Raw genomic sequence first — 16,810 nt, 5'->3', positions numbered from 1 at the left:
GAAAGAACAATAGAAACTTGCCGCGGACGTTTTTATCGTACATGGGTTAAATGGCCAAGCTGACCTGTTTTGTTTCCTGTTCGTCGCAACCTGTACTTCTTCTACACTGTTGACTAGCTGATTACAGCCATGCCTAGCATCTAGCACTGACCAAACTACGCTGTTGCCTAGTTTATTCCCACTAAAACAGTTGATGGAAATGCCCCTAATTTAAATTTCTTTCTTGCAACAGATCAAAATTTCTCTTAAAATATGCTTGACATTTTATTGTGTTGCTGCAACTAATAAAAAGGTCCCATGACAAAGAGCGATCTGTGTTTGTCCAACACAACAGTGCTCCCCTCTCAGTCATCTCAGGGAGTCTGTGCAGCCTCTGGCAAGGTTGTAGCTAAATCAGGCAATGGCAAGTTCCATAGGCTAAATAAGCATTCGCTATTTCTGCTCACCTTTTTTCCTGTTGAAGGCGCGGTTCATAGTGGAAAATGTGCGTCTCCGAGGTCCCTCCGGAGTGTCTGCCTATATTCCACCTGGAAAAGCAGCAGGGAGAAGCGAGTTAAAAATGGCTTCGACCTCAAACTTCCTTTTAAAATGGCAGAATGTCTGAAAAAAACAAAACATCGAGTCTGATGTTTCTTTCTGCAAAAAAATCCCCACCCTCTGAGAGTGAAGTAATGTTGAGCTGTCAGAATGTGTTCCCGTTAACCTCCCGGGCCGTCTGCATTGCAGTTGTTTACCACTGGGCTTCATCATACTCATCATCTCTGGCTGAGGCTGTCACTCTCCTACAATAGTGAGGCTCAGTACAATGTAACATTGTTTACTGTGATCCCCCCCGGCTGCATTATTCTCTCATCTTTACAACAGAACCAGCGCATATCTTTCTGTCAAAATGCTGCAAGGTCACATATATCACCAATACACATCCAGCTACACACACACACACACACACACACACACACACACACACACACACACACACACACACACACACACACACACACACACACACACACACACACACACACACAGTAACAAGGCAAAGAACCTGAAACTAAACCCATGAAGCCAAGTCAACGTTGACCTTTAGTGATTTCTAGCTAGTAATCATCTCCAGATTTATGTCGGTCATAAAAATGATCTCACAAAAAACAACATGCTGTGTTCAAAGTTATTTTCTCTTCTGTCTTTGAAACATTCTGCAGTCAAAGTGCAGCCCTTAGGGATGTACGATTATGCCCAAAATGATCATCATGGTAATTTTGATCAATATTGAGATCAACATGATTCATCACGATTTTGTCATTGAACTTTAAGGGAGAAAATACGAAATTTGTGTGCAGGGTCTGACGTTATATCTGTGGTTGTTAAAAAAACTTGTTTCAGCTCCATTCTCCTCTCTGTTAACTTCATTGTTGGACAGTGAATTAACGTGTCAGGATTCGGATCATATTTGGCTCTTAGACTGTTTATTGTCTGTGCCTTAATTTCGGATGTGAGTGGGTACGTTGGCTCAAACAATTTGCGCTTTGTCTCGTGGTCTCTGAACATATGAGACATAGTGGTTTTAAAACTGCCCGTGGGAAGAATGAAGGTATAGGAGTCTGTCCATTCTTGTTTAAAGACTCACTTTTCTCTCTTCTCTTCTTGGAGAACGCCATGTGAAATAACGTCTCCGACTGGTTTGTGTTTGTGTACATGTCACTGGAGCTCGACGAGGGTCACCCACCGCTGCCAAGAGGTGGTGGCTCCCACACAAAGCGGCCATAACTGACCCTCAACTTTTGAATTCCCCGGGCAGACGCGCCCGCTCTCTGTAGAGAGCAGATGGGCAAAAAGAGTCAAATACAGCGTATAACTCTTCTAATCTGAACTGCTGCTTTCCGGAGGGGTTCCCCACAGGTCGCCGGTTGGTGGCTGGCTGTTAGTTTAGACAGTGCTTGATCTTGATATGCAGCAGACCACACATGTTAAACAGCAATATCGCACCCGAGCATGTACGCTTAATTGTGGGAAGCCAAAATTGTGATTGCAATTAATATTAGATTAATGGTGCAGCCCCTAGCAGCCCAGTTGTGCTTTAACAGAGAAACTGGCACAGTACATTAACACTGCTGCTGCTGCTGCTTTACATAAAAAAGGAAGTTGTTTCTGTTACAAATTCAAACTGCCCACCTCCACAGCATCTTTAAAATGTGACATGCTTTGACCGCTTTTAAGCTTTACATCAATTCCCCACGGGAGTTCAGTCATCCAGAGCGACTGCGAGGACACGCTGTCCAGGACTAGCTGTCAGCCTTCTCCACAATCCATACTCTTTACTCTTTTTCTGTGAAGGAATATGCAAGGTCTGCCACGTTGACAGCCATCAATCTTTGGGAACAAATGAAGGTGAAGAAAATGAATTACATTTTTCCACATCTGGTATTTTCCATTTATCAGGGGAATCCTGAGCTCTTACTCATTTCTAGTGAAAGTGGAAAACAAATCCTGCTCATGCCTTGGAATGAAACGGCCAACGTCTTGTAGCCACGACAGACTGCTACACTTTTTTGAAAAGATACAAACATGAACATCCTAGATTTATTAGATCTAGTCACATAAAAAGAAACAAATAAAGTAGGAATGTATGTAAAATATGCAGTAGGTCAATATTCCTGACTTTTGGTTTCACTATGGGACACAAACAGCGGCCTACTGGGTGAAAGTCCTGTGTTTGTATGGCACCTACGTCCACCTCCTCCCTACGCGGACTTTGTCGCTCTATATACTACGTCACTTTACATCCTTTTGGGCCCGTCATATTGAAAACGGCCACAAGAGTTCGCAAGCTAACACTTTTGAACCTTCCCTGCGTAATCAATAATAATCAATGATCATCTAAAATCTATGATCCCGATGTCAACAGCCATTTAATTGGCTGATAACCTTAGAAGCGGGAGTCAGAGCTCATATCTGCTCAAGCATTACACATAGTGATGCGCACACCCGAAGCGATACAAAGGGGGTCCTACCGAACCAGAATATATTTATTTTATACCCGCACGTGGACTGTTGTGCCTCATTTGCCTTCTACATGTTTAGGCTGAACACTTAATGTTATTGGGTTACATTGGAAAATTGAAATGTAACAAATGAGAGCACATTTTAGGTTGGTACTCCATCCCTCCTCTCATGCTGTCGGTGCTCCTCGCCATACATCTTGGCTTGTTGCATCACCTGCCACTGCAACAAACTCTGAGGGAGTTTATGCTGCATAGTGCCTTTTACGAAGCATGGACACCAATTATGAGCGTGACATAAACGGTGGCATTTATAAAATAAGCTGTTATATCAAATGCATAAGCAAACAATAGTCCTTGGGGCTGAGAAATAAGATAAAAACCTGAAGAATATGAAAACGAATCGATGGCTGTAACATGGGAGGTTAACGGATCATTAGCTTTGACTGAGTAGCAGTGAGGAGCCACCGCGAAATGATAGAGTCATGCTGTTGAGTCAAATCTGTAGTTGCAAATGTAGTTTGCGGAGACAAATACAATGTATGTAGGCTCTCACAGTAAGGGGATATTTTACTGGAAACAGAGGCCCCGGAAAGGGCTCCAGAACAGTTAAACGGAACAAGCTTCAGGGTGGGGACTGGGACATTCCTCAGTCTAGCAAAAACAGAATCTCTTTTCTGCTGAAAAAAGACAACTTGTGTTCCGTATTTACTCACATGCTGCTGTTGACGTTTGCATGGGCAGATGAACCAGGACACTGCTGTTGTTTACATTTCACCAGAGAAAGGGGATGGTGGATTCTGCAGATCCACCTCTGCAGTGTCTGGACTGCCAAATTATGACCTTGGCCTCAGCAGTTTAGAGAACCAGCACTTTTGGATTCAAGTGCACCGTCTTCAAAGCAAGATAGATATTATTTGCACTGAATTAGGAAAAATCGGACTTCCCTTTAATGTGTTTCTTGTATTTTATACAAATTTTTTTTATAAACCTAGCGAGAGAGAGAGTCATCAGTAGGAATCTTATGTGGGAGGAAGTATGGAGGGGATTTTGACTGCCTCTCCTCATATCCACCATGAATCATAAAAAACACATGTTTAAGCAAGTGCAGAGGTGTGGTACACCTGAGAATGTTGCTTAAAAAAAAAAGGCTATTCATGAATAGGGTTGGGTATCGTTTGGGTTTTTTCCGATACCGGTGCTAAAACGATACTTTTAAAATGATACCGGTGCCGAAACGGTGCCTGAACCGATACTTTTTTCTTCAAATTGTACAATATATTAACTGTTTAAAGTATACTATAAATATAAATAAATACAAAACACTTGGCTTCAAACTACAGCTTCAAACTTTTTAACTATGAACAATATGTTAACTGTTAACAGTTTACAGAATACTTAAATAAATATAAATTAATACAAAACACACACACACTCTGTACACACACTACAGCTTCAAACGTCAGCAATTATTTTGCAGAAATATGAGCATATTTTCCTTACGTAAAAATACGACACGTCTCATGACTTATTTTATTTTACCAGTTGGTGGCGGTAATGCGCCAATTCGTCGTTTGCCAACCGCCATTTGGTCTCAAAGAAGAAGAAGAAGAAGAAGAAGCTTTCGCGTGCCTGTGTTGTTGTGCTTATGAGCGACAGCGCTAAGTACCCCGTTGTAATAATACTATGAGTGAGGAGCAGAGGACCGAGTCCTGCTGCCAGGACGGAGTCATCAGAGTAGTGTAAAAAAAGTATTTCAATCGGCTCAGGCACCGAAAGGAAGCACCGAAAGGAAGCACCGAAATCTGCGTTGCGTTTCGGTCCGGTAGATACCGGACGTATAGCAACCGGTGCCATATTGGCACCGAGTTTCGGTACCCAACCCTATTCATAAAAAAGTTAAACAACTCCAACTGAAGCTGTGTTCCAGGACACGAGGCGTGTACGAAAGCTGGTAATCTCGCAGTAAATTGGTTGGCGACAAACAAAAGGACTGGAAACTGATCATGCTTTCTATATCCGACCCCAATCCCGGTCCTGTGCATTGGCTTATAGACGTCGCTAAAAGTCGCCATCGACAGCTTTAAGCCCTTAAAGCAAAATGCCGCTCTCACTTTGGCAACCGCTGCAGAAATGTCTGGCAGCGGACAAAGTCTGGCTACCTTTGCGTTTGTTTGTGACACTCTGAGGTGTAATGCAACGCCTCTCCTGACACCTGACTGTGATGTCACTCATTTTGATTGGCAGCTGGCAGTGTAAAGCGGCCTGCTTTAATAGCTTCCTGTCTGGTGAATCAACAGCACCCCCTTGGGAGAACTATCGACCCCAAGACACACACACACACACACACACACACACACAGACTTAACACTGAGCCGCAAACTCCCTCAGTCTCCCTTCGATGTTTGCCAGCTGCAGTGGAAGCACCAGGTTAGGTCTGGTCAATTCTTCTCTTGAAGAGTGTGTGCATACTCGCAGACATGGTGAGACACAATGTGCTCACAGTCTCCCAACAGTCCAGACAGAGTCCACACCTGGCTTACAGCACGACTGAGCATCCGTTGATGCGACATAATTCTATTTGTTCCAACATTAACTCAATGAAATGAACACATTTCATTTCATTTAATCACATGGAATGGTGATTAAAACTGCAGAATGCGGTTAGAGAAGGTACCAGACATTCAGTCTGAACATCAGAAAAAAAAATACTTCAATCAGCTTTAGAATATAAATGTCAACATGTAACATTTAGGTCTACACCCCCTTTCAAAACACACACTATGCATTCCAAAATGTCTTTCTCAACTTTTTGCAGAAATCATAAGCAAACACTTTACATTCTTGTAATATCAGCCTCTAAACAGCAGAGAAAGCCATGTCCGGAGTCTAACCATTCACCTTCGGTGACTCAAACATTTGGAATTTATCTTCGGAGCGACTCTTTCTGGGAATGAGTGTGACCTACTTTGACCCCGTGGAGTCCTCTCTCCCTCTCTCTCTCACTCAAGCCCCAAACAACAGATGGGAATGACTCCAAATGCAGAGGTTTGACTAAAGTTAATGTTTAAGTAGGTTTATTAAAAAAGAAAAAGACAGACAAAGTTAATATTCCCATTTATAAATGCCTCTCAGCCAGTCACTAATCTGACCCATATGTGCTAAAAAGGCAGCGAGCTTTTAACATGGACTAGAAGCAGAGCGTGCACCGAGGTCCCAACAGAATGCCTCAGAAAAAGCAAATCAACAAAAATCCTTCGTTTTCTTCCCCGGCTCTGGAATCTTGCTTGGCTAAGCGCGGCACATTAGACATCGCAACTCCAATCTGTTTATGAATTTAGTCCCAGAATTCCTCAGTTGAATCACCCGTGGTGTCTCGGAGTCGAATCTAAAAGCCAGAACTGTTCTCTCAAAGCCTGGTGCTTGAACTCCTTCAGATCAAATGCAGCGCCCTGACATACTTTAACACACCGCTAGAGAAGAAGAAGAAAAGAAGATATTTCTACAGAGAGAAACATGCAAACAACAACAGAGCTGAGATAAAAAGCTACTTACTTGTCTTCAAACTGAGGAGGAATAGAGCGGAGGAAGTTGCAGCCGATCTTAATAGTTTTCAGCTGTGGGCCAGATGGTGGTACACTAAAGACTGCAGAGAATTGATGGGGTTTGTAAACTCAACAAGAAACTTTTGCCTAGACACATGATACTTGACATTCAAATCCCACTTCCTCCGCCCACAGTTCGTCCAAAAGGAATCGTTTTTGAGGGTTGCACGTGCAAAGTAAGAAAAAAAAAAAAGAGAGACCCCTTTCCACAGGAACTGTTCCACCCAGATGCACCGTGGCACAGCTGAGATGACCTATTAATGCCAACATGCAAGAGGTTTGCAGTCTGACCCTTTTCGCCGAAGTATGTGACTCATCATCACACTATGTGTCCTGGCAGCAGCCTCAGGTCAACATCTTGGCAATCAAAACAGTGATATGGCTCAAAACATTATGGAGTAAAGAAGTCACAACACCCCTCCCAACAGAAAGCCTTAAAAGCCCCCCTGTGGGGTTATGTCAAGGTAATGATAACCTTTCCTCTTCCACCACACTCCAGAAACATTCAGCGCTCAAAAGTGTTTGTCCCGGCAGCTGAAATGGTGTTAAACCACTTTCAAATCTGACACTTGATGGTCCTTATTTTATCACATAAGAGATGACATGTCTGGGAAACCATCAGAGCGAAGACCAGAGGGCAAACAAAGCACAATGTTTGAGCCGACAAACACACCTGAACGTTTATTTTCATCTCCACATCTAAAAGCTCCTTTCCTTGTTACCTTTGCCCAACAGCTGGATTCTCGGGATGTCATCAGATCAGGTGAGAATCGCTGGAAAACATATCACACAGAACTCGATCTCGTGAGGCTTCGAGTGACATGTTTTGGTGGGCCGGAGCAAGCACCAACCGAGGTCCTGTAAGGAGCTACAGTTTAGTACAACTGATTCGTTAGCTTTTCAGTGATATGACACTGAAGGCTTTTCTCAATGGAAAATGTGTTTTTGCTCTTCTCCCAATTAGTTTCGGTAAGAGTTTGATCGACCAATCACCTGCCGCTTCCTTTTTGAAAGCCTGCCCTTTTCCACACGGTTTCCAATGGCGGATTCTCAGATGGTTCTGTGTAACAAACCATCTGGCGGGTGAGGTTAGCTTCCTTGGGGTCCAATCAGGAAACTGTCAACATGACACTGCATCCGCCACACAGACTGTGTAGGAGAAGTGGACGTAGTCACCGTGACATAACCCACTGGTTTGTGGACTGTGGGTTTGAAGCCTCCTTTTTGGCATTTTTGCCTTCCCTTGACGGTTGGTTTTTGACCGTCACCAGTTTGTTTCTTTTGGAACCCGAAGTGACACGGGAGTACAAGTCAAGGCTGAATAATGCATTTTTAAGGCGACCAAAAAGGTTCCAAATAACTTTCAATGAAAAACACACTGTGTAAAAGGTTTAAAGTTCCAGGACAAAAACACACACGACTATGTCGTAGAACAAAACGTAAAAATTATAAAACATGTGTTAACCACATACTTTATCTAAAAAATAACATTGAAAGATTCAAAAGACTTTGAGACAGGGAACCGGAGCGGCAAAAATACTGACTCATTTCTGGGTTTTAGGACTTATTCCTGCAGCACTCGACACAATCAGACTGCTTTTTGCAAACAGAGGAATCCCCCTCTGCTGGTGATCATTAGCAATGATTCAAATTGAAGGCACTTCCTCATTGGCTTCACAACTAAACTACTTAAGGAAGAGTCAAAAAGAATGCATGGGCCTTTTCAACAAAGACAAGACACTACAGACGAACAAATTTGTGATAATGGAGAAATCTCCATTCGGAAAGGATGAAAAGGAGGTTGCTAAACTATAATATACAGACGGCTTGCATGTCTTCATAAAAATGTTGGAGATGCACAGCTAGAGCGAAGAGGAATTTTAAACATTGGCCTTAAGCTGGTTCCACAACAATGGAGACATTCATCCTGATATAACGATCGTACCCTCGACCCAGATTAATTCATGACTGTATTAGCATTGATGGGAAAACATAAGTGCCGAGTGTGCTTTGCATTTTGCTCATGGACTTCAAAGAGCTGCTGTAGAACTCTGTGAATGTGGCATGTTGCACCTCGGAGGAAGAAGTGGCTTCAGATAATCATTGTTTGGGAAAAGACAAAAGAAAAAGGTTATAAGCACTTGTCAGGCAATTTGCAAAGGTTATTCAAATCAGTGGAGGACATTTCTTGTTCTTTAAATGGTTTCTGGTTCGAGATTTTGCTCGGTCAGGGCCTTGAGTGGTGGTGTGTTATTGCTGGCCAGCAGACCTTTGGTTTCTGCCTGAGAGAGCATTTAAAACTGGGAGGGTCACAGGATTTAGGCTGTTCTGTTCACTTTATTTTTCTAGGGTTTTTCTTTTCACTGCCCAGTATCATTTCATGTTTGCGTCTTGTATTAATACAGCTGGTGTGGGATAAGGGAAGTGGGGCCCTTGATGCTACACAGCCACTGGTAAAACTGTAAAGGAATAGGGAAAAGGTCAAGGAAAAAATGCTGCATTATAAAGAGGAAGTGAAGACATTTAAGCTAGGATTGATATCCATAACACTTTTTTTTCACTAATTTTTCTGGGTAGTGTCTAAATGTGTGGTTGCCTATATCAGCAGCAAGGAAGCACGGCAAACACAACAACTCAAACGCATCTAGGTCAATAGCTGAAAACAATACCAAATGAGTCATCCTTTCAGACTTTGTTTAGTAACTAGGCTACGGATTCATACTTTTTTTTTCTCTCGTTCATATTTCATGTTCAGCAGCAAAATGTACGAGGAGGAAAAAATCCAGTTTGACACTATAAAAAATAATTACACAGAAGATGTAAAGCACTTTCATGCCGCTACCAACTACTGCAGCACTAATGTTTACCGTCCTTATGGTTTACACATTTACACAAATCCAGGGTCCAATTATTTCAGTCCTGGCTTGGATGGCGTGGGAGTGGGTGGAGAAGCAGGAATGTGCATCTCAATGAGAAGCATCTCAGAGGATTTTACATTGAGATTTGCAGACTCCGCATGATGTTCCATGAAACTAGTACAGCAAAGCAGTAAAGTTTGGTACCAGCGATGTGTTTTCTGTTGACATTTACTGCACCAACCCTCTGACGAGTGAATGCAATCATTTCCATCCGCTGCTACCGCTCGCTAGACATTCACTACATTAGCACAAGCAAAAAGTTGAGTTGAATTGACTTGCGTGAAACATGCCCTTGACCTTATAAGGTATGTACAAAATCAGTTTACATTTCTAGCTACACTGTAAAATAAAAAATTCAATGTTGTGATTTGCCAATAACATGCCATCAGCAGTTCTTCTTTTTCTTTTTTCTTACTTCGCCATCTAGTTTTGCAACTAGACTTCAAGAGCACTGTCCCGTTCCATTCATCAATGTCAACACAGAAGAAGCAATGCAATAACGGGTAAAATCAGTTGGACGTCCCTCGATGTTGTGGGCTTTTGTTATAGATGGAGGAAGCTGGCTTCTTTATACCCGACATGGCTGCTCCTGTTCATAAGTAAAATATAATGTCACCTGGGGAGCAATCTATAGACTGAACCCTGAAGCTTTAGTGTACGTGTCCACAAGTGTGTGTTCTCATTGTAAACTATGTATGATGCAGTTAGTTGTTGGAAGGCGAAGTGCATTGACATTCATTTAAAAAAAAGGAACATGTCACACTGAAATCAATTTCCCTTCAAACTGTCCAACAGGAATAACTCAATAGGTCATGAACTGGCCTTTTTTTGCTGAATCTACACCAGGAGGCAAATTAAAAGAGACGAGCCTCGCAATATCACAAGGTACAAGGCTACGGCTAATGTTCATCTTGTCACTGCGGAGCTACACACTGCTCAAAAGGTCGCGTTATGTCTGTTGGAATGCTGTACTGGGGGTATGAATATAACTACTTCTTTTTTGTTTTTTTTGTTTTCATTAAACTGTTTTTGTAATTCACCTTTTGTCTCTGTCCAGCAGAAAGCAGGCATAGAAAGAGCCAACAGTACGACATTTCTGAATTCTGATGTATTGGTAAAACATGTTTCTCAAAGCTCTATTCTGTGCCACGGAGATGTGAAACCTGTTACAGGTATCTGCTGAACAGTCATTTCAAGAAGATTAATGTCCACTATAAAGAAAACCATTTGTTGGAGTGACTCAAAACTTTAACAGTAAATATTGCAACAGTCCAAAATATTATAATTGTATTTTGAAAAATAATGATTTTTTGGCATCTTTCATTTCAATGATATAGTTTTCCATTCCTTGTAAACTCCACTCTCATTGACGCTGTTTCAAGCAAACATGCTGTGATCATAGTCGACGAGTCCCTGTGAAATAAATTGGTTTATGGGGTGCAGTTTTGAAGTTTCAATTTTGTCATTCTGGCCATCATCATCTTGGTTTTGCAGCAGCCATAAGTGACACAAGAAGGTGGAACTAAGTACAACTGAAAGCTGAATGAGACATTTTTAGGCAACAAAATGTTACACTTAACACACTGTAAGCCAAGTCCCTGATGCATACCCTGCTCTAACATCTATTGTACTCTAATTGGAATAATCCATTAAATGCACATCATGCTGTATTGAAGAAGACAATCTGGACCATGAACTCATTTTTGAACTACAATTTTTGCTGAGATAATAAATCATACGAGATTCTTAGAGACTTTGATACAATCAGACAGAGTCACCCTCTGAAGGCCGTTAAAAATAACTCCCATACTGGCTTCACCTTTCAGACATGGAAGTGGTTGCCTGGCTCTGATAAACACTGTACACTTCCTGCTCAGCACCAACCAGCACGGAGACAAGAGACAAGATCAGAGCCGGCACCACAAGTGGCAAAAACAACCCCAAAAAAAGCTTTATCTGTCAAATGAATTACATTTACATCATTCAGTGTTTTTACTAAGAATCTTGGCATTCAGCAGACATTTTTCTGCCATTTTCAGAAAGAAAAGTCAATAGAATCAGACAAAGTTAACATAGCGCAATCCCTGTTGTGTTGTTATTATAACAAGCACAAATACTTACAGTTCTTAATGGTAAATCAGGGCTCTCAATGGCTTTGTTGTTCCAAGTATATTGGCCTCAGTATAGTGGGTTCTGTACTCTAACAAAGTCCCAACCTTTTCCACCAGCCTCGAATGCCAACGATGACAACATGTTAACTAACTCATTGTTAAAAGTCAGTTATGTAGTATGAAACCCTTCAGGATAATCTGTAATATTATAAAGGCCAGCTGGAACCGAAAGAGAACTGAAATTGACTGTCTATATTACATTAAACTGGACAAGTTATGATTAATAACATCTGAGTTTAAAATTCTGACCTTTTCTCGGGATGCCTCTTTTAAACCCATTAGCTATTTTAAATCGTGTCAATTCAGAGGTGCTTAATCCCTCCAGGTTCTTTCAAAATCAGACCAGTAGTAACTTAGATTTTAGAAAAAATATTAGATGGATGGACAGCCAGAGTCAAGCTCCCAATTTTGTCCGTGTACATGTACCAGACATAGACCCTGTTTACACCTGGCACTAACATGCATATTGAGTGGTCGGATCACAAGTGGACAGCGACATTTAGTGTAAATGTGCACGAACCACTTGCCGAGATTGCCCGGGGTGCTTTCGACCACTCATCTTCTTTAGTGTAAATGCTAATGCGTCCTGATGCGTCCCTGACAAGGACGTACCAGGGAAATACATCATCAAAACCGGGGCTCTCGTTTTTTTCCCCTCCTTTTTCTCATCTCCAGTAACTCAAATTAAATAAGCTGGCGTTGACCACGACGTCTGAAAATGCAGAGAGATATTTTACGACTGCGTTGTTTTGATTTCGCCCTCTTCTTCTTCTTCTTCTTTAAATTGCCAGCACTGGAAGTGCATTGTAGCCTCCTGCTGGTTAAACACAACAATGCATTTGGTCATCAAACAAAAAGAAGAAATTCCCTCCAGTCGTTCCTCAGATATCGCGTTCACGAGAAAGGACCAAACACGCGGAGGGAAAGCATAATGCCTAAAAATGTAAATATGCTTCTTGAGGATATAAGTTATGAAGGGAGGAAAGTGTTGAGCACAATTGTATTGAAACCCAGTTGGCAGTGGTTCAGCTATTCAATCCACACAGAGAGTTCACACAAGTGAAGGACATTTGCCGTCTTAAGAAACACATTTCACACAAACTGTCAGGCCCCAGCTGGCCATCTGGACCCGGCAAGCTGATTGGACCGGAGTGCCAGGCCAGTGTTTAGAATGCTAAATGAAATGTGTCTATCATAGTGAAAACGACATGAGGTAGCGTCAGTCACTCACAACTGTGGACCGCCTGCCCCCCCGGCCAACTTTAAACCAGACGGCACGATCTCTGCAGGCCTGCTGGAAAGTGACGCTAAATGTTGCAAAATGATGTTCACGAACAAGAGCAGCATGTCATAATATCACCACTACTTTTTCTGATATGACACTTAACCATGCTCTATAGGGAAGCAGGAAGTGATTATGCATGGTTATAATATATAAATAAATAAATAAATAAATACATAAAAAATAAAGACCAAATAAATAAAAACTCTTGAAACCCAAGACACTTGGCTGTTTGGAAGTAGTTATTGTGTGTAAAAAAAAAAAGATGAAACAACGATCTGTTACTCACAGTAAACAGAAGAGAAATACGGTTGCAGTAAACATGGTCTGTTGTGAGTGTGTGGAGATTGGCCCGCGCCGACGTTGGACAACCTCTTCCCCTTGAGATTAAGATGTCAAGAGACAAAACATACTGCTTGATTCACGCGTGTGGTACTTCACGGGGAAACAGAAAGTGATGACATACGTTGATGCTGCTCGCAGGTACGAGTGAAGTGGGTTTAAAGACAGTTCTGTGGCAATATTACACTCTTTGCCTCAAATGCGTGTGACTGCAGCTCCCTGAATGATACCTCTCTTCGGGATAGGTGATGCACAGGTTTGACATTTTCAACAGATAGCGGAACTCCGGTGCACCCTTCAGATGGGAAGGATCAGTAGGTGTAAAAAAATTTATATTTTGAATGGCTTGTATGAAATGACTGACTCTGATATGTTTACCCCTTTGGGAATGCCTGCGTAATAACTGATCGGTAGGCTCACTGGTTCTGAAAAACTTTCTGGTGGTTAGCGAGCGATCAAAAAGTGGCGCAGCCCTACATCCATTAGCCAAGCAAACATCCCCAGTATAAGCATGTGTTATTTAACTCTAGAGAATGATCTATCATTTCAGTCAATGTCTATAATTACATCAGTATGTTCTTTTATTTGTCATACTGTGTTTATCAGAATAAACCCCAAGGGCCTGTGTTGAAGTCCAGACAGTGAAATGACCACGAACATTTACCGTCGCTCCGAGGTGCAATCTGAACTCCTGACATCTTTCAGTTCTTCTCGATAGTTGGTCCTTAAAAATGAAAATACACACCTACATGTTAAAGAGTGAAGTTTTGTCTTGCTCCGAATCACAATCAAAAGGCTAAAAGGGCCACATGGTGCTTCACTGATGAAAATAAATGTCTCCAAAGAATCCAGAGTGTCTGCCACCGAAAACCCAATTAAGATAAGCACCTAAGTCGAGCAGGAAAAAAAAAATATGGAGGAAAAGAGGAAGCAACCCTGAAAAAAGCTTCAAAAAGAGAAATCCCATTACAATCACTGCAATAAAGACCTTTTCAGTGGTGTGGTGTCCCCGGCCTAATAAGTGGAGTCTTCACTGTAATGCCGAAGCTTAATCTAACTTGACAATTACACGAAGCTAACAATTTCCTGAAATTTCCAACCAACGAGTTAATGCACTATAATTCTGTGACACGGGTTGTGTTAAAATCACAAAATGAAGTCGGACTTCGTTTAGCCTCATTATGTTTGTAAAGCATGACATTGAAAAAATGTCGAAGGGAACTTTGTTCTTGGCAAACAACAGTGCTCGTGCAAAGCTTCCCCAAGTCTTGCCATCACATTGATGTTGACAGATTTGGCACCACTGTGCCTGTGCAGAAACCAGAACCTTCATCCACATCTGTACTACAGCTGCACAGAACTGTTTTTTTTCCCCAGGAAATAGTTCATGCACACGATTCCCCCTCACAACAAATGTCTGTTTGTGTACGGGTTGTGTAAACTAGTCAGCTTAAGAGGCGTTACTGGGTGCATTTTTTAAACATTGCACAGAGCCAACCTAACATTATTCCCCCCCTGGTGTCAGTCTTTATGCTATGCTAAGTGAACCACATCATGACTCCAGCTCTGCATTTAATGAACAGACATGAGTTTGATATATGGATCCTCTTATCTCACTCGTATTGCATGTGAGCATATTTTCCCAAAATGTTGAATTGTGCTTCCAACAAATATCTCAGGCAGTACCGAGCAGGGAGCACAGGGATAACATCTGAGAGGTTTCATTAAAAAGTCTGATTCGTTTTAGGCTAAACTTGTTTACTGAAGTCGGTGAGGCAAACAGCTAAGATTTTACTCTGGAAACCATTTCCAAAGAAAAATTGGAAAATGTAATTTTCAGCAAAAGCCCGTGTTGTTAACATTCATGTCAACAGTGTCATTTTATAAAGTAATGCATCACTGACTTGGGTACAAGACTCATCATTAGTGTCTTGACAGTTTTGTTTTTTTCTCTTTATTAAGCTCTGATGGACAAGTTCAGAATTACTGGGGAGAGGGGACAGCCGGCCGAGCTCAGCATATCTGGAGGGGCTTGGAAGCTCCTCCGAAGCGTCTGGATAAGCATCGCACGGATCTGTCGAGGGCCATCATCTAAAGCCACGATGAAGGGATTCTTACGCTGCATCCAAGACACCAACAAGTATGATTTTAGGGGGAAAAAAAATCTGAAGTATGAAGAACACATGTGGAAAATCAGAGAGAGTAAAAAAAAAAAAAAAAGGATGTGCGATCAGAACAGTGTGATCTTCATCTGCATTGACCCCTGTCCCTGGGACAACAGACACCGTGGCACAATGTTTCTGTGAGATCAGAGCCACTCTCTGTTATGAATCCTTTGTATGTTTACGATTAATTCAAAATCAATTCAGTGTTTTGGAAAATTGGTACAGTATCACGCAACATAATATCGCGAACACTCACACGCTGATGGAACACTCGTGAATCTTAAAGAATGATTTCAACGGGCCGTTTATGAGCCAAAATCTACCTCGTAATTGACTTACACTGCTGTTTCTGCATGACGGGGCATTCCTCAGCTTTAACATACAATCACGGCCATAGTCCTTTATACAAGACCACGTTTTGTAAAAAGTCTTCTCCGGTCACGTTTACTCTCGTTTAGAAAACGTAAGTGCATAAGGAGCAGACGGGGCACTCAACACAAGAGTGCAGAGAAGCTCAGCTGGGATCTACATGATAAAAAGACCCCCTGCTACCATACAAACTGCCCTCTTTTAAATGGTAAGCAAGAGAACCAGCACTCATGTGAAGTCTCGCCAAAAAACAACAACAATTCACATCACATTTTCTTCAACACCCTGCCATTCTCAATGCAGGAAAAACATCACTTTGCAGCATGCAGCCCCCTTCTTTCTCTGCCTCTTTATCGCTCTCTGTCAGAGTGCCCTGTGAAATAATGCCTCACATTGAAGGAGACACACACAGTACTGTGTAGTTTGGACCTTTTCACCTGGTGAAAGTGTGTCACGACCAACTGAGTGAGTGAAGTCTGGCTGTAAATGGGTGTGTGATATGTAATGTTTTCCTTGTTGTCACTTATTTACTCATCTAATGATTGATCTTCAGTGAAGACAATGCCAGAATTAGATACCTGCATGAACTGCAATGGTGCCACCAGATTTAATACAACATTCCCATTTAGTGCCTTTTTACAAGCATATCAATATGAAAGGCATGAGCGGTAAACACTGAAAGCTCAATATATTAAAAACAGCTAAGTTTGGTTTGTCATAGTAACACATAGCACTTCCTGGCATACAGGTGCACAGCCTTCAGAAATAGTGACTGACGGAACAAGCGCTGGAAAGATATGTCATTGTGCACAGTGCTCAAAGAAATGGCGTTATCAAACGCAGTCCGATACAACAGGTGAGCCGACAAGGAAACTACACTCTTCATGTGGAGAGGGGGAGCAGACGCCTGAATGCCTCATCGGCAGGGAAAAGCAATGCTAATGGTGGCGTTCAAGCTC

At 41.9% G+C, this 16,810-nt stretch overlaps 1 protein-coding gene across 6 annotated transcripts in view; it reads right to left on the bottom strand.

Annotated features, from left to right (window-relative positions):
- The window catches only part of gulp1a (GULP PTB domain containing engulfment adaptor 1a), a 67,435-nt gene that overhangs the window by 23,913 nt on the left and 26,712 nt on the right, over window positions 1–16,810 (bottom strand). For 4 of the 6 annotated variants that reach the window (XM_079277175.1, XM_079277174.1, XM_079277177.1 and 1 more), the window contains one exon: window positions 447–527. The exons of 1 other annotated variant lie outside the window; for it this stretch is intronic. In XM_079277175.1, coding sequence (XP_079133301.1) covers window positions 447–474 — 28 coding nt within the window. In that variant the 5' untranslated portion in view covers window positions 475–527. Of the gene's footprint in view, window positions 1–446; window positions 528–6,554; window positions 6,668–16,810 lie in introns of those variants that run through there. One more of the 6 variants, XM_079277176.1, reaches the window with a different exon arrangement.

The sequence above is a fragment of the Melanostigma gelatinosum genome (assembly GCF_949748355.1).
Source record: "Melanostigma gelatinosum genome assembly, chromosome: 10".
In the NCBI taxonomy this organism is placed as follows: Eukaryota; Metazoa; Chordata; class Actinopteri; order Perciformes; family Zoarcidae; genus Melanostigma; species Melanostigma gelatinosum.
Note: the sequence above shows the minus strand (reverse complement) of the source record. Positions and strands in the feature narration are given on the sequence as shown.